Here is a 21,006-nt window from a genome sequence, read left to right as displayed (position 1 = left end):
CTTGGTGCTGAACTGGTTATCACTAACTTTTACATATCTGTGACAGGACCTCTCCTTGGTGCTGAACTAGTGATCACCAACTTTTACATATCTGGAATAGGACCTCTTCTTGGTGCTGAACTGGTTATCACTAACTATTACATATCTGTGATAGGACCTCTCCTTGGTGCTGAACTGGTTATCACTAACTATTACATATCTGTGACAGGACCTCTCCTTGGTGCTAAACTGGTTATCACCAACTATTACATATTATGTGTGACACTCTTGAGTGGGTCCAATGAAAGTGGGACTCATCAGTAGATGTTGGAAGTTAGGAAGCTCATAGACATGCCACAGTTCCCGTTTCAAGAACATCAGTATCCTCTTATGATATTAGGAACTTATAGAAATACTATCCATAAGGACTTGAGCCAGCACCATGGAACATGCATACTACATGTACAATCAATAATTTTCAATGACAACGTGTTTCAACAGCACATATGGGTTTATTCCAATAATTGTTACCTTCGTTACTGTTACTAGTTGGCCCTCTTATAATTTATAACTGTGTTTGGATTGATACCGTAGCTTGATTATTCATGAACACTTTCTTGAACAGAGCAGCTGGAATTGTGAAAGCAATATAAGGCATCCATAATTATCATTCTTTCATATACATGTATAAAGGTAATAGATTTCTGAACATACAATTTCTGTAAAAATACAAAATATATGCAAGGAGGAAATTTTTACTCTTCCATCCCAAAATACTCTGTACATAATTACATTGAATAGCACTGATACTTCTGTTGCAACCTGTTTATGTGATTCAAAGATGACAAAACACTAACAATGCTTAGTAGAAGCCAAATTTCAAGTTATAGACTCTTGCAGAAAGCTGTGGCAATTTTACAGCACAAGACTGTGTGATACCAAAGCTGACAAAATACTAAAAAAAAGAAAAGCAGCAACAAAGCTTGCAAGGGTCTGTTTACAAAAAGATCACCCTGTCTATGTTTAACTACTAGCTTGTCACAGAAAAATCTCTATATCTTACAAGTATGTGCTCTATACATAGTACTTAACTTGCATTTAGAAGATCAAATGATCAGTTTCTTTGTCAGTAATCCACCAATGGAAGACTATTACTTTAATAGTGATTTTTATGTGTTTTTCTTGTGTGATAAGTCGCGTTTTCAGTAGTGATGTACATGTACATCATGTCTTCTTGACGCTCATGTCCAGAGGCTCTTCTTGTTCACCACTGTCATCTTTGTCCTTTTCACTGTCTGTTCCTCTATCTTCTGGCGGATGCTCAGAGGGAGGGAAGAAAATGTGATGTACTTTTGTCCTCTTTGGGGAGGGAGCCTCCATGATACGTACGTGCACACGTGCCTCAGCTGACATGGCCTGATGCTGGGGGTACGGCTCTGTGGCGGCAGAACCTGCAGTTTCTGTGGCTTCTTTGGTGTTTTTGGACACGTCCAGGCTTGCTGTGGGGTAAGGAGTTGCACCATCCACCGAAAATCTCCTTTTCTTGAAAATAGGTGGGGCGGTGGTGACGGACGCCCGTGGCACATTGTCCGTCGTTCTGTGATACCCTTTACTGGACACAACTGATGAAGGCATCGCCTGGTGATGAAGCATCCTATTCAGTTCTATATACTGTGGATCTACGCTGGGCCTGAAGTTCTTCACAGTTTGTTCATTGGAAGCTGGTGTATCCTCCGATCTGTATGGTATCTTGATCTGTAACGTGTCTTTTTCCACTTTTGTCACAGATGTAGCATTTTCTACCTCTTGCGGTATCGAATGGGATCTCTGAAACATTTTAGCGTCCAGAGCTTGGCCGTATCCGGGGGTTACAGACGATGATCCGCCCTGTGTGGGCATTTGCTCGCCAGATCCACTTTCTGGCTTCATTTGCATAGAGTCACGTGAAGAGACGTTTTCGACACTACTCCCGTACAACCTTTGCGTTTCATGCTGCGTGTTGCCGAAGTTGCTGCTTTGGGGTTTGGCCTCTCGGTTCAAGTCGTCGTCTAGAACACCCATCCTGTTGTGTGGCTCGTTGGTGAGAGGCGGTGGGTTACGCGGCGCCGGGCCACCGCTCGTTGACCCGCTGCGATTCCTTCGGCGGTTGGCGCGATCAGCGTGGATGTCTTCCAGCCCTTTCAGAAACCTGGGTTAAAAAGTTGGACAAACCTTTAAACACATAGCTGGGGCAAATGTACCTGAATGGGTTAGGATGTATTCAATACAAAGGACAAGCCTAATGACTTAATGTAATTCCTGATTTTCTCGCAGTACTTTTAAAGTTCACGGTTTTCGCTGCCTTTTCCACAGACTTATCATTACCGTGATTATAATTCGCCAACTTTCTTTTTTCTGTACCTGCTTCCACCATGAACATAATACTTCCCTAAAGACCTCCACTTTTCTTAAACGACAAACTTTTGCTACTGTGCACATAATGTGAATTACAGTAGTTGGAAAAAAGAATGTCTGGCTGGCATGTTTCCAGCTTGGTCCCTTGTACACTAGTTCACCATTGTTTAAGACATTGCAGGGAGTAGACTCTGACCTGTAGGTGAGTCTCTGGGACCCTTCCTTCACCAGGATGTCCATGCGGTAGTAGTACCTCATGGCGCGGGACAGTTTCTCGTACGTCATGTTGTCTCGGTTCTTCTGCTTCCCCCACAGCCTGGGAACAAGATCACAAAAGTTTTGTGATGTCAGCACACAAAGTACCCAAAGAACCTAAAGTTAGTGAAAGCAAGGAAGATCCTTGGTGAAAGTATGTAGGGCATATTGTGTTAACAGAAGCAGAGAGAAGAAAGAAAATGGGCATATGGCAAAGGATTTTAATGTCAGAAAATAGTAGTATTTACTCAGCTGGTATCTCAAATAAACTGATTTGAAAAACCCAAAGTCTGTCAGTTGTTCATGCCCCTTTGATCGCATCTTCCATACATAAGATATTATAATGTTAGTACAGTGAGAAGTTTTTTTCTGTCAGAGAACTGGGTTCACCTTGCGATGGCGTTGGCATTGACAATACGGAAGACCTTTCTGGGTTTGTCGAGCCACTTGATGGCGTGTTTGTACTTTTCCTCATTTGCCAGGAGACGTAGCAAGAACTCCCACAGCAGACGGCATTCTGGGAAAGGGAAGAGCACAGTGGGAACAGTTAGAAAGAAAAGTACACGTTCGATGCATATGAATTTGAATATTTTTGCCTTGTTATGTTATGTCAATTCCAAATGCATTAGGAGAGGTTAGAATCACCTCAAAGTTTGTGATGCTGGAATATTGTTGTAATAAAAGACAGTTTTCCTTCTTTGAAACATATATGCCAATTTACCAGGACGTAGTCAAGAAAACATTGATGTACAACTGTCCTCTATTTTCTATAGGAGGAAAGTGAACTATCCGAGAATTAAAATAATTCAATTTCTAACATGCAAACATTTTGTATACTGACTATGAGCTGACTGTCCATGCATGACATTGTAAGTCAAACAAGTAAAAAATCCTACGTACTAGTACCTCTGACGGGTGCCCCTGGTGGTGTGTTGGTCTGGGGTGGGGGTTTCTTCCTGTAGCCTGGCCAGTAGATCCGTGGTCTTCCCCTCCCTCGTTTCACCGGGGGTGGGGGTGGGCCCCGGGGGTCGGGGTGGGGCATCGGCAGGATCGGCACATGGCCTACAGATTAGGACATCACAAAGATGAACAATCTAATAACACACCTTGTTCTTTATTTATGTGGTCATCATAATTCTGGTTCTTTCTACAAAAATTCCCCACATCGTGTTGTCACCTTTTTAAAGCACTTCGGCAGAACGTACTGCACCTGCATGTTTTTTCACTGTTTTTGTTGGATGTTTGGTCAACATTGGATAAGAATTTTGCCTGTTGCAGGTGGTATATTTCTTGACACAACAATTGAAAATTGTAGTCGAGACATCCTTAAATATGCAAATACAACCTCAAACAAGACGTTTTGCTCAAGTGCTATGCACAATACATTACAGGTTTCATGCAGGTACAATACGTTCTGCCGACGTGACTCCTTTTCACCAAACACCAAACCATCTGTGATTATCCCATATAGCTGAAATAAACATTATCCACCACTGTAGGGATCTGGAAGAATGTGAGAGCAGGGACAACTACACTAAGAGCAATTTGAAACTGCAGAGGCCACCAACACCCTTCCACCCCCGCCATTTCAGTGATGTTACGACCTGGACCTTACGTGTGATGACACCTTGGAAGGGCTTAATGTCATTAGTAGGGGTGGGCAGAGTTGTGGGAGCTCTAGGTGGTGATTTAGAGTTGTGGACCCTTTCCCAGAACTCCTTACGGAATTCCTTTCTATCCCGTGTCAGGATCTGTCTCAGGATTCGTGGCTGTGCAACTGCTGTTTTCTCACTGGGTTTGTCTACAAATCAAACACATTCATTACTCCTTGTGATCAAGTTTTCTTTTGTTTTACATGTAACATTGTTAACCTACATTAACATGGATCCACCAGGTTCTATATATTTTAATCTGGGAGCCATCCGTTTTGTACTCGGGTTATAACAAGTGCAAGGAGCCCTGTTACAAAATGGATGGCACCCAGGCCACATATATTTGCCACTTTAAAAAGCAGTCTGTTAGATATCTCTTGAGTAACTAAGGAGGTGTAACATCCCCCAAGCGTTTTTTTAAGGGTGGCAGATAACTTTGTTATATGTGAACTGGCAGAATTATGTCAACAGACATTATGTTGATAGGTGTAAATTAACCAATCGTATTGTTAACAGTTACTATCTAGCTTGCTTGTTGGTTAATCGGCCAACTTCTTACCTTCATGGTTGACAGGTTGTTGGACCACTGGCTCCACAGTGTTAGCAGTGGCTGTGTCTGCTTCATTACCCTGATCTTGCCCTTGAAAACACAGCAAGTCAGTTTTCATAAGAAGGAGCACGAGATTGCAGTTGCAGAAGCGATTTTATATAGTTTTTTATTTATAACTTAACAGGTGGATATGATCATTGTGTGCTACGGTAAGTTGGCCCTCCTTAATGTTTTAGTACCTAACTTCCGCTAATCAAGTTTACACGATATCTTTTTTGAATAACGTTAAATAACTCACCAGTCACGTTTGCTGGTTCCTCATCTCTAGGTTCTGTCTTGATAGTTGGGAAGCTCTGTTGGTTTGTGACCTGTTCATGACCTTGTCTGCTCTCAGGGTTCACCCCATAACGGTCCTCCGGGCCCTCGGGCTTCTCGACCTTGACCCGTACCTCTGTCATCCCGGGGGTGTGTTCCTGGGGCGGGGCGCTGGGCGGGTCCTCTGGCCGACTACTGACCGGTCTGTCCTGCGGCCTGCCTCCGAGGTCCTGCACCTGCTGTCCTTGTGACGAGACGCTAGGGGGCGCTGTCGGGACGGTAAGTCTGTAGATGGGCGGAACGGGAAGCGTCCGGAGGTTTTGGTCACTTGCAGAGTTGGGCGGGAAGACAAGTCTGGGAGGCTGATCAACGGACGCTGGTGGCAGATACACCTGGCGTTCCCCGCTTGTAGGCACTTGTTCGGGGCCTCGGTCCCTCTCCTGCCGGGAGTACTGAGGGAAAACTGGAACTGGAAGGCGGTGCCTGGCGACCATCTCTTGTAGAGGTTTGCCGTCCGGTCCCAGGATTTGTGCGGGGATAGGGAAGCGCATGTAGGGGAGGAAAGGCGGCGGCCGTGCCCGGAGCTGTTCAATGGTGCTCAAGAATGGCAGCCTGGCATCTCCACGGATGAGCTGTGGTCCGGCCAGGGCAGTGTGGCCAGGTGGGACGGCTGGGGGCATGTTTCCATCCCGAAGTTGTGTATGGCTTGGTTCCGATGCTTTGTCGGACGCAACGGTCGTCTTTTGAGACTTCAGACCATCGACACTGGCCGTTTCCTGCGTTTGCATTGACTGTGCATCTGCCCTTTCCTTCTCTTGAAGATCGACTGTTGACTCATGTTGCTTTTCCCCATTCTTTGAGGGGCTTACCACCTGTTGTGCGGGCAACGCGTGTACCTGCGTCAAATGCGGTTGTTGAAGGACGGCTGCCTCCCCGACCACTGGCCCGACCTGAGCGGGAGGCCGGACAGAAGAACCCCCTTGCAGGTGAGCCTGAAACTGCACCTGATCGAACGGCCGAATGACCCGACCAGGCTCAGCGTACGCCAAGTACCTTCTCTGAGCCCTCAGACTTTCTTCGTTGATGGATTTGTCGTAAAGTTTCATCCTGCGTGCGTCCCTCTCCCTCAGCTTGGCAAGCTCCCTTTCTATCTCGGGGCACGGGATAAAGATATTCTCCCCAACTCTCTGGGGCTTCTCCGCTGGCAAACTCGGAGGTGACATCATCCGCCCTTGAACTTGAAGAACGCCCTCTACAGTCGGTCCGACTCTGTTGACCTTGGCAGCGCGCTGATCGTGGCTGATGGAATTGGCAGTCTCTCTGGCGACAGCATCTACACTCCATCGTCTTTTCGGGTGCCTTGACAACGGATCTCTCTTGTGACCTTGGACAGAAGCCGACTCCTGGCTTGTCGGTTTGTTCTGGTCTTCTCCACATCGGGCCGAGTTTGGCACGACGGGTGCCACCACAGACCGCTGTATGACAGCCTCCGGGCCGCTTTCTGTTGTTTTTGTTTGCGACGCTGTCGCAATGACGCTGGCGGGACAGTCCTCGATCTTCGTGAGCTCCGGCATGGTGGGGCTTCCTGATATGGCAACGGGGTCTTCCTGGACTTGTAACTCCGGCGCAGAGGACTGCAGATTCTCCTGTTGTTCTTTGAGTTTATGGAGCTGTGCTGAGGCCGTCCGGACTATCTCTGAACTACCGGTTTGACTGCCTGATGATAGGGTCACGCGTTCGGTGACCTCAGGCTTGTCCGTTTCCGATTTCTGGAAACCGACAGGCTGGGCGAGGACGGGGTCCCCCGCGTCCGAGGGCCTGGTCATGCCGGTGGCCCCCGGGGACGACACGGTGATCTGTGGGGACGGGTTGGTGGAGGGAGGGGTGGGGTAGCACACAGGAGCGGCATAGGGCTGGCTGATTGGAATATTGTTTCTCGCTAAGTGCTCGTAACCTGGAGGAAAGGTGGAAACAAGGAACAGCCCTTAATTATTTTATAACAGAAACGACAAAACATATCATAAAAATACAGTAACACTGCACTGTAGTATTGGCGAATGACACAACTTAGCTTTCGTTCAGTTTAACCTTTACACCTTAGCAGAACAGACAAATTTCTATTTCTAATGAACCAAGACACACCTTCGAATATGAAACATATCAGTTCTTATCTTTTTACCATGAAACAAGAAGAAGCCGAATTTACTCAGTTGTATTTGACAATGTATATGAGTAACGTTATCTGTATTTTATTCTTCTGTTGTGACCTGTACTCAACCCAGCGGGTTTGTGTGTACAATAAAGGTCGTCATTCAGAGTCATTAAGTCGTGAAATTAAGCATAAAATCAGAGGTGCGTATTTTTGTACGCCATTTCCGGAAGGGAAGACGTAATTTCCGGCCGGCTCACCTTGTAGCAGGTTGTGGAGCAGGTTGTAGAGGACGTCACCGGCGAACGGCACGCGGTCAGTGAACCCTTCCTTCCCGAGCAGACTCAGCGCCTTCCCGTTCATACCGAACCTCTGCTCGTCCACGCCCGTCAGAGAGAACTCGTCCACCGCCCAGCGAACCCAGGTCAGCACGTCGGCCTTGGTCCACTGGTACGGGTGGATACCGGCTAGGGAAAATGGATAGTAGCATGACTCTCATATATGTGAATCTAGGGTATAAGAGGCCAATATTAAAAATGTTTTATACAGAAGTGAGATGTAACATTGGGCTTTCTTGAAATTTTCAACATAAACTCGGAGTCATTAAAGTCATCCTATGCAATTTCAGGGCGGCAAAACTGGGTTTTCAAAGTCAATTTTCTGGTCATTCTTTTGATGTAGCAAGTTGAACCAATGCTGACCCACAGCACATAAAGAGACGCCTCTTTCTAGGCTAGAAATGGCAGTTAATGTTCAATATCAAACAGATTTTCTCATCCATAATATTTTCGTGTTGCCGCTCTGAAATTTCACTGGATGCCACGAATAGTATTTTTCACGTGGCTTTGTGTATTAAGTATGACACTTACCAAGCGGCATGGGTTTGTTATGTTGCCATGCAGGCATGATGACTCTGGACACGGGAGGTGACGTCACGGTAGGTCGGGTCTGTGTGTTCTGGGAACGAGGGTCGGGGCGCCTGGGGTTGTGGGGTGGGAAGGGGTGCTGCACCCCATCACTGGCCGTTAGCATGGGGTGGTTAAAGCCGAGGTACTGAAGGGGAACTCCGATGCCCCGCGCTATCTCCTGCACGGAAACATAAGGCAAAGGGACGCATGTTATCCATTATACACAGGGCTCGAAATTCATTTTTTGGACTAGGTGCACTGGTGCCCCCAACCTAAAATATTAGGTGCACAAAAGACTTTTGGGTGCACTATATAATACAAAACCTCTTCTAAGCTTGGATCTGAAATGGGAGCTAACTTCAAAATCTTACACAAGTACTACATCAAAGGTTTTATTATTTTTCTGACACCTAGATGCTAAGAATATCCTGTATAACATTATACATTTAATATGTACAAAAATACCTCCAAAAATATTTGGGTGCATGCACCCAGTATTATATTTCGAGCCCTGATACACAAGGCTATCTTCTTCTATACCTGGATTTTATCTGAATGGACGTAAATAGCAACTTTAAGTACATAATGACATGTGACATCCCCTGGTATACGTAGGAAATATATCAAAGGTTGACAAGGTCTAGATTATAGGAATTCTTCCAACGATTGTCAAAAGACCATTTTCATCCTATACTACATTCTCATCCCATCCCATACTACACACTTATATGTAGCATCATGGAATTATAGTTATGTACCATGCACCAGTAGTTGTCATACTTTGTACCTTGTACAATTGTTGATGTTATACAACAATATAACAATAGTTACACACATGTTGTGCATGCAACAAAGTTTATCTATCGTGACATTTAGACATTGATAATATCTCATCCGTTCAAAATGTGAAGAAAGAAGTAACAATGACGTTATATATTTGGAATGTGACTATCTTTTCCATGAGTGCAGTTTAGCCTTGGCTACAAGGCAATTGTTTATTATTATCTATATATGAACGGATGGCCTTGGTTCTGTCCAGGTGGCCCGAGTCAGTTAACATATTCTGATATACGTAATTCATTATATGCAACTATATCAACTTCTATACCAGAATTTCTCGCCATGAATTCATCTAGCAAATTCAGATACTTGTTGACTTTTGACAATCCATACATTGTGAATATAGGACAGTATTTTAGAGAATGTCTAAACGTAAGAAATTCTTTTAATGATTGTATAAGCGCCTTTTCATCCCATATCACCTAGTATTGTACTACGTAGACTGATTTGTTAGATTTGTTCTCTCATTTCTGCCATACTTTGTACCTTGTACATTGTTGAGTAATAAAAGTCTATCTATGTTAACTCGTTTCCGTCTTCAAAAAGAGTCAAAGGTCCGTTGATGAAGGTTGGACATTCACGTAATATAAGATACGCCCAAAAGCAGTTTCACTCCACTCAAGCAACTGGATATGATTTTGGAAACGGTCAGACGTTTCAGGTAGTATCCACTACCTTTCGTCAGTGACTGAGAGACCAGAGGAGAATGCAGGTTTATAAGTCAAAGGTCATCCTATATTTTGGTAAGAAATGCAACGAATGGGCATGGCATCATATGAAGAAGTTTGGTACGGTGTTGCAGATTTGTTCACAGACGTTGTTGAATTCGGTAGGGAAATAGACTACTAGTATTGGCACAGGTATCCAGGTATGGAGCCGTAAAACGTTAAAAGTGTCGCAAAACCATTTCGTAGCACTTAGGACAGAACCACCTCAAGTTTAAAAGCGCTATCTAGCCTCTACCAGGCTTCTGGAAAGAGTAGAAATTGGCCAAATAGAGAGATACTTTGCCAGTAGAGTTGTCCGCTTAAGGAATCATTTGCCGCAACCTGTGCCGAGTCCTTTAGCAGACCTACTCCCCTGGCATGTTACCTGTCTATTTTGCCAATTTCTACTCTTTCCATCCGCTTCTGAAGCCTGGTAGAGGCTATAAAAGCGCCACAAACATGTTCCAGTCCATTTTCTGACCTTCGGAACTCGTTGTTTCCGCGTGTATCGCTGCCGATTCTGTTGTGAGCTGTTATAATGTCGCTCCATTTCCGGGTCAGTTAGCGGACTGGGGGAACCCTGCCCAGCGCCCAGCCCAATGTTTACATTCAAGTCTAGCACGTGCGGCTAGTGAGGACGCGGAAACAAATCTTCGAAAAAAACATTGCTGATGTTGGCAGAGTTTAAACACACAAGAGGGGGCAAATGAGGGGAAATTTCGGGTCTTTCCCTGGGCGCGGAAACACGTTTCTTTTGCGTCATCTTACTTTGAGGACGAATTTCGGCAGGTAGAAGGCCCCAAACTGCATGACTGTACAATTCCATGAATGGCAAATTGCATACACAGTAGAATGTAGCGTATAGGCACTGATGCTAATTTCAAAAGTTTCAATCATAATAACTATTTTGATAGCTTATATAATAGACATATATAAAAGAATGAAGGTACGTGTTCACCAGTACGGATTCATCACAAATATATGTCCTCCTGGCAAGCTATAAAGCTAACAATCGGTTTCATTTTAGAGAATTAATGCAGGAGGTATTGAGAAAACGGAGAAAGTTAGTACAAAATTCTTCTAAGGTTAACAGCCCGAGACCCGGAACGTGTTTTTTTTGCTGTTCTGTAAACTTTCTTGTGCAATTGCCTTTTTTTCAATGTCTTTTCCGTTTCTATTTTCAGAACACTGCACTGGGCACTGAGCCCCACGATTCGTCTCTATCCATTTCACAAAAAAAGTATAGATTTGAAAAGTAATAAAAAAAGAGCTGCATTGAAAGACCCAAGTGCGGCTACGAAAATCAACATGCATGTGCCATGGCCGATCGTTTCTCGACAGGAGTCAAGAGTCAAAGGTCACCAGGTAACAATGCAGTAAGTTTCCAAGGACAAATATGCAATGAGACAAAAAAACGTTTGACGTATTGCAAGGAGACAATGAGTACGATATGTATAAGATAAACTGATCTAATTAATAATTTATCTTTTTGTATATGTTTGCATCGTCATGCATGCTTGGCCCGCCAATATTGTACAATGTACGTGTCAGGTGATCTACGCACACATTGTACCGAGAACTTCAGTCGGTTGGTGCATTGTGTTCTGCTACAAGCTACGCGTTTTCAATCCAGCCTTTCAGTCAAAAGAAAGCACGGATAAAGAATTGTCCGTTTGCAATTGTTAGTCTCTACCAGACTAACTACCCTGGTTATATATAGGAGAATAATTGCCAGGGGGGTTTGGCCGCCTTGTAGGTTTGACTGGCCGCGCAGTTAAAGAAACTACCTCCCCGCGGCCGGACTCACTTGGCCAAGTTTACTCTCTTTTTTGCCGAATTCTACGATCCGTATTCCCTTAGAAAGGCCTGGTGGATGCTATGCAATTGTATCGACAGGAAGCAAGTTCTAGTAATCTAGAAATGACCTAGAAACTGATTTTTTCAGTTCACGTTAAGTGTATAACTGCAAGACAGCAAGGATTGACTTTATAATGTAGATAGCTACCCTACATTACCCTTGAAATATTTCAACTTTTAGATGGAACATTATTTTGTAACACTTTGACAAAAATGTCTTTCCTCTTTAAACTCGAACATCTACGCATTGAAAATTCTGAACACTGCTTTTGAATGCAGCTTTGTGTCACTTTTGTTCGTCTTACTCTCTGGCTTGTTTTTCTTTCGATATACACGTAGTGATTTCAAATCCCCCATGATCAAAATATCAAACAAGCCATGGCTGCCAGGGCACCCCATTGTATTGCGATGTTTGCAATTCTGATAAATAAATAAAATAAAATCACATCCCCCAACACACAATGCGATACTAAACAGATTCTTTCTGATCGGTACGTACGTGCCAAGAAAGGCCGTGTCCATAAAGGTATTCGTCAAAAAACGATGTAAGTCACATACATTTCTTGTGTTCTTCCCGTGCAAGTTTGGCATGTTGAGAAATCCTATAGTACATAATTAATTCTCGTTAATTCCACGAAACAAAGAGAAGTTCTGATAGAATATACATTTGTATCTGCTTCTACTCCAGGACAAGTGACAGAAACAATCTAGGATTCGGTTACCTACAAGATAAGAAAGAACATGTAGCGCCCTACCTGTGGAATGTGAGCGGCGGAGTGTACGGAGTAGATGACGGGCCCAGGTGGAGGTTGCCCCGAGGACTCGTGGCCGCCGCCCGCCCCCGCCATGCGGACTGTGGGGAAACGGAAGATCTGCATGAGTGCGCCGTTCCCCCCGGAAGGTCCCGCCGCCTTGCTCGGAAATACCGACATCGGCAACAATACTTCGCACACACAGACAGACAGCCTGTCCTTACAGATTACACGAAATATCTAACGTCGTTGCGAATTTGAAGGTAGACATGCAAGAACATGTACATACTACACGAGGGGCGGAAAAACAAGTACGTTTAATTATTGATCTTCAAATCTCAGGTGGGGCCGACTGTAGCCGGAAGGCGGGCCAGGCGAGACCAACACACCGGTCACTTAAAAACAAACGATCGCTTTTCGACTGACTGGACATCCTGCATCGGAAAAAAAGAGCAAACAAAACGTTTTTGTACGTAAATAAATAAATCAGTCAGTTTTTTTGTGGAATTACCAGCAATTGTTCCTGTTCAGTGTTGACACACAAAAAAACTTGCCGTGTTTGGCACAGTCCAATGTATGATGTTCTATGTTAAGAGGTCGTTTGGAAAATTTGATAATTGCTGGTCTTTGACGTCCAAAAATCCGACACAAGCGTGTGTCCCCAGGCGAACTAACCAACAATTAGTTCTTGGTTGGACCAAGGAGGTTCATTGAACGCCCTTGGTTAGACTATACTTGCATCGGGAAACTAACACCCAAATACGAACTGCCCACATCATACAATGTATACATAACCTCACAATGCTTTCTATGTCCTCTTTCGACCCTGTACGAAATTTTATGTTGGGTTCATCAAGTTAATGCCCATATAAGGCTATAATGAAAAAAAAAAACACTCCGCATTCAGTTTCGCAGGAAGCTTCCCAACTCTAGAAAGCCGACGTGGCCACAATCCACACTAGGAAAAGTCGTCACTACGGAAGTGCCAAAGTTAAGTAGGATAAAAAAAATGCCAACTCATCCCGCCATTGGAATGTATAACCTTAAGTCAGGGTCACTGCACTGACGGTCGTTCCTAGTCTTGTAGCAAACAGCAATTATTATAGTATTCCGTTTGGATCAGTTCTGCCAAATTTGGTCACTGTTTGTGACTTGAAAATTGTATTGTTTTCCGTTTGCCCGAACCAAAAAAGGTTCCTAGTCTTGTAGCAATATTTTAAAAGAAATCAAGGCGAAACGTCTGAGGCTTTATTAGCATCTTCCTTCCAGAAAGAGAGAGAAAAAAAACACATAATACAAAGACCTAAATGGATTTCTTCTTGATCAAACTGCCGATTTGCCTTTGACGTAGGCCCTCGCCTGACACCCGTCAGTGTTGCCATGCCAACGCTTCCGCCTGCGGCCAAGGTGGCGATAAATGATATCTCAGCACGCGATGTTCCCACACGTCAGGAAGACGGGGAAGGAAAATGAAGAAAAGACGTGGACATACAATATGTACTTCACGGAAGTACGAATATAATACATGTAGTTGGAACCGTAACTGCAGAGCTGTAAGGTAAATCATGAAAGAAGTAGAGAATCTCTGTAGCTCCCCCCCCCCCGGCTATTCCTTTATTCAGTAATACTAATCTTTCACATTACAATGTAGAGGTTTAGGAATCAAAAACTTTAACTACGTAACTTTAACTACGTTCATCCCCAATCGACGATTACACACATAGGTGCACAAATACTTGTGAAAAAATTTCTCATCAATTATTACTTTAACTACGTAACCAGCAAGCCTTGCCATGCAGTGAAACCGTGACGTCGTCATTTACACTATGATCTTCGCTTTTCCTAAAGAGAAAATGTATAAACTCTAAACTGACAAATGTTGACAACACCAGCAAAAACGCCGATCTAATTACAGTATGGCGAGATGGCGTGACTGATATGATAACTAACTTTAGCAGTTGGAAAGGTTAAGGCAATTTCCCCTTGTTAACCTGTGAACTTCTGCTCTCCACTGACAAAGAGCGGCCATTATCTGTCCCCTTCACGGTGTAACTAATAATGGCGGTGCCCCAGGGAGACTCAAAACTCAACGCGACGGACCGGGTTCTAAAAAAAGTGGATTCATCCTCACAAATATCGCTTGAAGTGAGGACTACGCGGAAGTTTAGCCTCCTTCGCAGTCTTGTTGGGTGTCGGCGTTATTTTTTCTCTGAGCGACGCGAGTAATATGCGGCCGTGAGGGACGATTTGCTGCCGAGGGAGTTTTTGCCACGGAGAGAAGGTTGGAGCGGGAAACCTTCTCTCTGGCTAGAATTATGATAAAATCGGCGAAGGCTCCAAACTATGGCTTCTAGTGACATTGTGGGAATGGGAGACCAAAATGGCCACGTCTGTGTGTCTTGTGATTATCGTAATTGCTGAATTACTTCGCCTTGGGCAAAATGGAGCTTTCCTGAGCTGACCATGGTTTTTACACGAACCTCTGTTCTCGATCCATTCTAAGATTAAGATAGTAATTGGCTTGTATTAGGCTTCCCCATTCACCGAATGAAACATATCGAAGTATGCATTGACGTATTCAACTGATACAAATACAGGACCATGTATGGATGGAATCCTCGTTCAAAAAATATAACAGGGTAGCCATATGCATGTAATGCCGAACTTACAGTGTTGTCTCCGGCTTGTGCCGTGCGTCCTTCCGATGGGCGAACACCACATGGTGATGAGGGTGGAAAAATTCGTTCAATTTTTGTCCGGGTTCGAGTCGTGCGGTGTTGTCCTCCACTACAGCAACTTACACTCACACACCTTACTGGATAGGCGCTTACAGAGGGGAGTCAGGGGATATATAGTTGTAACGTAGAATGGACCTCGACTCAATATTGCCTCACTGCTATATACTAAGTATCAGTGCGACGAGACGAAATTCGAAGGAAAAAAAAAATAAAACGCCCACCGCAAAAATCTATCTGGAAGTGGGACTAATTTTTTGAGTTCGCACAAGAAGAGTCATGTGGGGATACTCGTGGTAGTTTTTCTCGGAAAGACCGAGCCTCAACAGAGAGGATGAGGTTTGAACTTGGGTAACCTTCATTGCCTAGTAACGCCATTGAACCCTGCTAGTTCCAGGTACTAGCTGACTCAGTAGAAACAGAGGAGGCATACCTTACAACGACATGACCTGTAGTGCCTTATTGAGTTTATTCACAAAGTGAGGCGCTACAGTAAAGCCAGTCTAGACGTTCTACGGTATGTTACTGTTTCTACACAGCTAGTACCTGGAACTATCAGGGTCAAGGGCTATGCTATGCAATGAACTTTACATGAGTTCAAAGTTTGAAACTTCATCCTTCTGAAGTTCCGGGTTTCCTAGAAAATAACCACTGACACGTACCTGCTCTGCATATCACAACACGGTCTCCCCTCACAGTGAATTTGATGTGTTTTTTTTTTTCAGTTGAATTTGATGTGTTATGAAAACAGAAAAAGACCGAGAAGACTTTGAAGTTTGACGGCTTTAGTTAGCTGAAATTTGTGGCAGGTTTGTCTGTAAGTATCACTCCGAAAGAAAGTATATGCACGTGAATTACATGTACATGTACACGTACGCATGTACGCGTGTTATGCCATCATTGGTCTTTGGGAGTAAATAATGGTACGCTTTGATTGGCAGAAAATCAACTACACTTTACTTTCCGAACCTGCTGAGCTGTATCCATTACTCATATCCTCTCCCCTCCCCCCTCTAAAAACAACGCCAAAACAACAGTCAGATTGGTTATCGTCTGTTGGGTTGATGTCATGAAGGTGTGCCTTGGGGGCTACGCTCCTGTTAACGGTAAACATTAGCTGGTAATGAAACTGTTCAAATTCTTGGAAGGAGACTATTTTTGAACTTGGAAACACTCCCTTGTTTCTGGAATGTCGTATCTCCCACGTAGCTCCGCCATCACTGGGAGAGTTGCAGGAGTTTTGCTGACTGGCGGACTGAGTGACGTGACAAAGGCCAGCGCGGAAGCAGGTGCATGGGGTAACGAGAGGGACCGCTTTCCGCTTAAAAAGGTCACTTCAGATTATTTAATCCGAGACAAAGTTGACTGGAAACGCATAGAGTTGTGCAGTACATGTATTTGTCAACTGTCAACCCAAGCAATCCGGGAAGGTCCCAGTAGACAGTAGTCATCAGAGTGCGTAATCAGACAAAAAAAAATACCAAAAAACAAGTCAAAACAAGTAAGATGAAATCGGCCACCACAAACCGCCTAGTACCGCATTTCTATGGAGGCGCGCCAGACGTGGAAAACACAACAGCATCGTCTCAAAACACCAAAATTACGACCTGTTTGTAAAACAAATTCAAAGATGTACATTTCACGCGGGAAAACAGCTTCATATCAGCAGATGAGAAAGCGACCGTCTTGACCAATCACAGAAGGCGATGACTAGTGACCCGTGATCACCCCCCTCGGACGCAAGCTCAGGTGGTCCTTCCATGACGTCAAAAACAAACCGAACTGAGAAACGTGACACCGACCGCCATTATTACCTGGGACCACTTCCGTTCTTTCACGAAGTCGAACGAAAACATCAACACTTTTGTCTGAGTCGTTTGGACTTGGAAAGCTACACCGAACAAGGCGTGTCTTGTATCACAGTGGGGCGGGCATACCGTCGAACTTGAAAACATTTAATTCTGTAGAACACAGACCAGGCAACTTCTGGAGCCTACGCGTAGTAAGAATTTATCCCGATGTTAAATTTGGACAACGCTTCCACTTGGAACGTTTACCGTTAACGCTATACCGTTGTCGATTCAGTCAATGGTAGGACCAAGCTGTATCTTTCGTGACTGTATCACAGTGTAACGGTTCGGTCCCGAAGCCTCTAGATCTTCAGAAATATGCGTCACAACTACGCTCTCCAGACTGACCTGGACAAAACCTATTACGTGAAGCTTCAGGAACGTAATGTAATACAACCTGTTAGTACAGACGTGCCACGGTGGGGTAATATATCATAGTTTGAGTAGGGAGAGAAAGGGATAGGGAGAGAGTGGCAGAGAGAGAAAGAGACAGAGAGAGAGAGAATCAGAGAGAGAAACAGAGAGAGAGAGAGAGAGAAAGAGGGAGACAGACAGCTGGAGACAGATACAGACAGAGAGACTGAGAGAGACTGAGAGAGAGAAAGGAGAGACAGATACAGAGAGAGAGAGAGAGAAAGGAGAGAGACAGAGAGAGAGAGACAGAGAGAGAGAGAGAGAGAGAGAGGAGAGAGACAGATACAGAGAGAGAGATGGAGAACATATCTCGTCCTTATTAGGAAAGGGACCGGATGTACATCTGAGCTCGTAATGATGACCAGACGACTAGGAAAAGGCAGAGGGAAAACTGCTCAGTTTGCTATATTTAAAACCACGGGCATCCATTGGCTCGAGTTATCTATAATGTTTTCGAGTCCAAGCGCAGTGTCTCACGTAACTTTGACCGTGCCAGCTTGAAGGCTATCCCAGTTGGGTCAGACACATATACAACCAGAACTAGCCTGTAAGAAACAGGCGGTAACTCTCGAGCCATCTCTTTAGACCTAGGAAATATGAGCAGTCACTGCACACGACGAAGGGCCGTTTTAGCTTAATAGCTTCACAGCACCCATCGTTCTCTGACGCTACCGCTGATACAGCTATCCGCGGCTACTGTACACAAAAAGAGCAGTCTGAAAGCACCATACCTTCCGCGATTGGAAGAGTCGTTTCTACAGCAATTCCAGACAGTTGGTGGTTCGGGTAGAACTTCAGGGCCTGACAGGGTTTTGCTGTGTTTACGGTCTGCACCCCGATCTGTGTCGGATCCCATAGTCTTACCGTAACCCGAGACTTTCTACCGGGATTTACAAGTGTCACTCAAGGGGGGAGGGGAGCATTGAGTGCTCAAGCGCTTTTGTGCGTATTTGTTGATAGTAACGACGCAGTAACTCACAGTGACTATAATATGTGTGGCAATAAAAATGATACTAGAGTTGTGTACAGGTGACGTTTTCACCACTGCATGGTTAAAGGAAATATTTCTTATTACATTTGACCCCCTCCTTAGCCAATGTAGTGGTCCTTTTCTTAAAGGCAGCGTTCATATCATATTTCAGGGAGCGAACACAGGGGTTTTAGGAAGCCCGGTATTTGCCATAAATGTCACTTCAATGTGTCCAAGAACTTATTTTCCCCTCAAAAATAGCCTGCCTGAATACAGCATTTATCTTAGAGACCATTACACCACCGGGACACCATTATCTGTCATTGAAGGCTTTCTTCGGAGCTTTCAAAACCCCCTGCGATGAGCCAAATATCTCCTAGTTACCAGGCGGAACTGGCACTGCTCCAAAACCAACAGTGGAAGAATGCGGCCCGCTTCCGCTTGTACAAGGCACAAGCTGCTGACCCCGCGCGGGAAACGGGAAGCACACGGGCGCCCCGAGAAGGCTTGTACGGTCCTCGTCAGAATAGAAACACAAGTGGGCAAGAAGAAATAATTGTACACGGTGTCTAGCCTCTACCAGGCTTCGGGAAGCGGCTGGAGAGAGTAGAAATTGGCCAAATAGACAGATAACATGCCAGGTGAGTTGGTCTGGGCAAGAGTACAACTTTTGATTGCCGCTCCCGAACTGTACTCTTTCCCGGACCAACTCCCCTGGCATACTATCTGCCAATTCCGTCTCTTTCCAACCGCTTCCCGGTCATTGCCGGTAGAGGGGGTAATTTGGACTAAACGTCTGCGTATCCAAAAAAAATGCACCTTCTTTCTACCATAAGAAAAACGAGGTCCAGTCAATTTGTGCCCCTGGCGCCTTTATTTATTTCTAGACGAGAACTAATATTCAGTGAACAATGGAAGAATGTATGTTCACGGTTCACAAAGCTCGGATTTGAGAAATGGTTTGTGGGTGTGTCGGGTAATGAAATCTTACAATTCAGGTGAAATTCAGGAAGTGTCAGGATCAGAAAACGGGAAATCCTTCTGGCTATATCGTGAATCACTGTCTCACGATTGTCACGTTCGAACGGTTGTTTGAGTTGCCATTGACGTATTGTCTGGAGAGGACAAACTTGACAATCCGGGGGCGTTGTGTTTTGTCCCCATAGGTGTGACTATATGAGTCACTGAAATGTTTCGTTGAAAAATCTCGTAAATTCTGAACCTGTAGTTTCCGGAGGTTTTAACCTTGTATCGTCTCACTTCGGAAAGGTTTTGGTATTAGAGGGGTGGGGCTTACTCTTTGTATATTCAATACATAAAAAGTGCCAGCTATCAAATACAGTTGTAAATTATACTAAAATACATACATTGTGATTAGCCGGAGTAGAGGTACGAACGTAAAATATGTTCCGAATAAAAAAAAAATTGGGACAAGAGACCAAAGATGTGTCTGCATTTGGTCATTCTTGGAGTATATCACATTGTGTGAATATAATTGGAGTGAAGCAGAAGGGATAATTGCCCGATCGGTGCACCTTTTTTTCCGCCCTCTCAAATCTTCGTATGCGAGTTGCGTCTTTGTGTCTGTTGTTGCCCAGGTACAATTCGCTTGTCCCTTATGTTCCAATCCCCCTTATCCAAAGATTAAAGGCCCCAGTGCAGTTTTTAAGGCTTGGAAACCCGACTTTAAGCCAATATTCTAGTCATTTATCTACATACTAAGCTGAAACCACACTATCCCAAAGTATATTGAGTGGAGCAAAAATTCCCAAAATTCTGAAAATGGTTACTGGAAGGGCCCTGGTTTGATTTTCAGGGTATAATAAAAGGAAATAAAGGACTCATCTATCTAGGGGCTTGTTTCTGCAGTTTTAAAAGCCCAAAGTATGAAATGCTGACTCAAGTGTGCCAATGTGAAGTAGCATGTGTCGATATCACAAGGATTGCCTTATTTAGAACATTTCCAGTTTTGCTGCCCTGAAATCGAATTGGATGCCTTTAATACATTCCCATTATGTATTTCTTTTGCACGCGAGGCTTCTGTTTTTTTGAGCAGAGCAGGTGATGAAGTGTACTAGCATGACTTGTTCGTGCCCGCGACACCACCAGGGATCTATCGCAGTCGCCTGGACTTGGCGAGCACGCAAGCTACATCCGCTTTCCGCACCCGTACGGGCCACAACAGGGCCGGAAACGGTAATGAGAAACAGACGGGGGCCGACAAGTCGAAAATAACCTCAACAGTTCACAACTAATATATACAAGTAGATGTTTTGAGCCATGCATTCAGAGGAGAATTGATCAGTAGGAAGACGACGTAACAACGACATATCAACAGTTGACAACTAATATATTCACAGGTAGATGTTTTGAGCAATGCGGAGAAAAATAATTACATCTGCATAAAATGATCATGAAGTTATTGGAACGTACATACAGCTCAGCTAAGCACTATAGGAAGACGTCGTAACTGTGTTGTATGACTTGTATAGGAAAGAAATCCAACATTTTCTTGAATACGCGTATAGCATATGATATCATATCTCCCATATTATGGGCAAAGGGGAGGGGAGAAGTGAATGATGCCAAATTATAGAATGGTCGAAAATATCAATATGCATACCTCACTTGCAGATGTGGGGACTCATGAGGCTAAGGCCTAAAATTTTCATTAATATT

At 44.3% G+C, this 21,006-nt stretch overlaps 1 protein-coding gene across 5 annotated transcripts; it reads right to left on the bottom strand.

The window, feature by feature from the left end:
* Positions 1-482: 482 nt before the first annotated feature.
* LOC109482864 (bromodomain-containing protein 4-like) lies at positions 483-18,697 on the bottom strand. Of its 5 annotated transcripts, none has more exons than XM_019785710.1 (11): positions 18,089-18,697; positions 12,362-12,459; positions 8,164-8,380; positions 7,555-7,761; positions 5,129-7,099; positions 4,840-4,920; positions 4,244-4,429; positions 3,529-3,690; positions 3,019-3,145; positions 2,570-2,689; positions 483-2,167 (listed from the first exon to the last, which is right to left on the bottom strand). In XM_019785710.1, the coding sequence occupies exons 2-11, from the start codon at positions 12,452-12,454 to the stop codon at positions 1,204-1,206; spliced, it is 4,128 nt and encodes a 1,375-aa protein (XP_019641269.1). In that variant the 5' UTR covers positions 12,455-12,459; positions 18,089-18,697; the 3' UTR covers positions 483-1,203. The 5 variants fall into 5 exon arrangements, with proteins under 5 accessions (XP_019641269.1, XP_019641267.1, XP_019641268.1 ...); XM_019785708.1 differs by lacking the exon at positions 18,089-18,697 and adding an exon at positions 15,028-16,523; XM_019785709.1 differs by lacking the exon at positions 18,089-18,697 and adding an exon at positions 15,028-16,523 and having other exon boundaries at positions 3,535-3,690.
* Positions 18,698-21,006: the final 2,309 nt, after the last annotated feature.

This window comes from Branchiostoma belcheri, unplaced genomic scaffold, assembly GCF_001625305.1.
Source record: "Branchiostoma belcheri isolate BF01 breed outbred unplaced genomic scaffold, Haploidv18h27 scaffold61, whole genome shotgun sequence".
Taxonomy (NCBI): Eukaryota; Metazoa; Chordata; class Leptocardii; order Amphioxiformes; family Branchiostomatidae; genus Branchiostoma; species Branchiostoma belcheri.
This window is presented reverse-complemented; position numbering and strand designations above follow the sequence as displayed.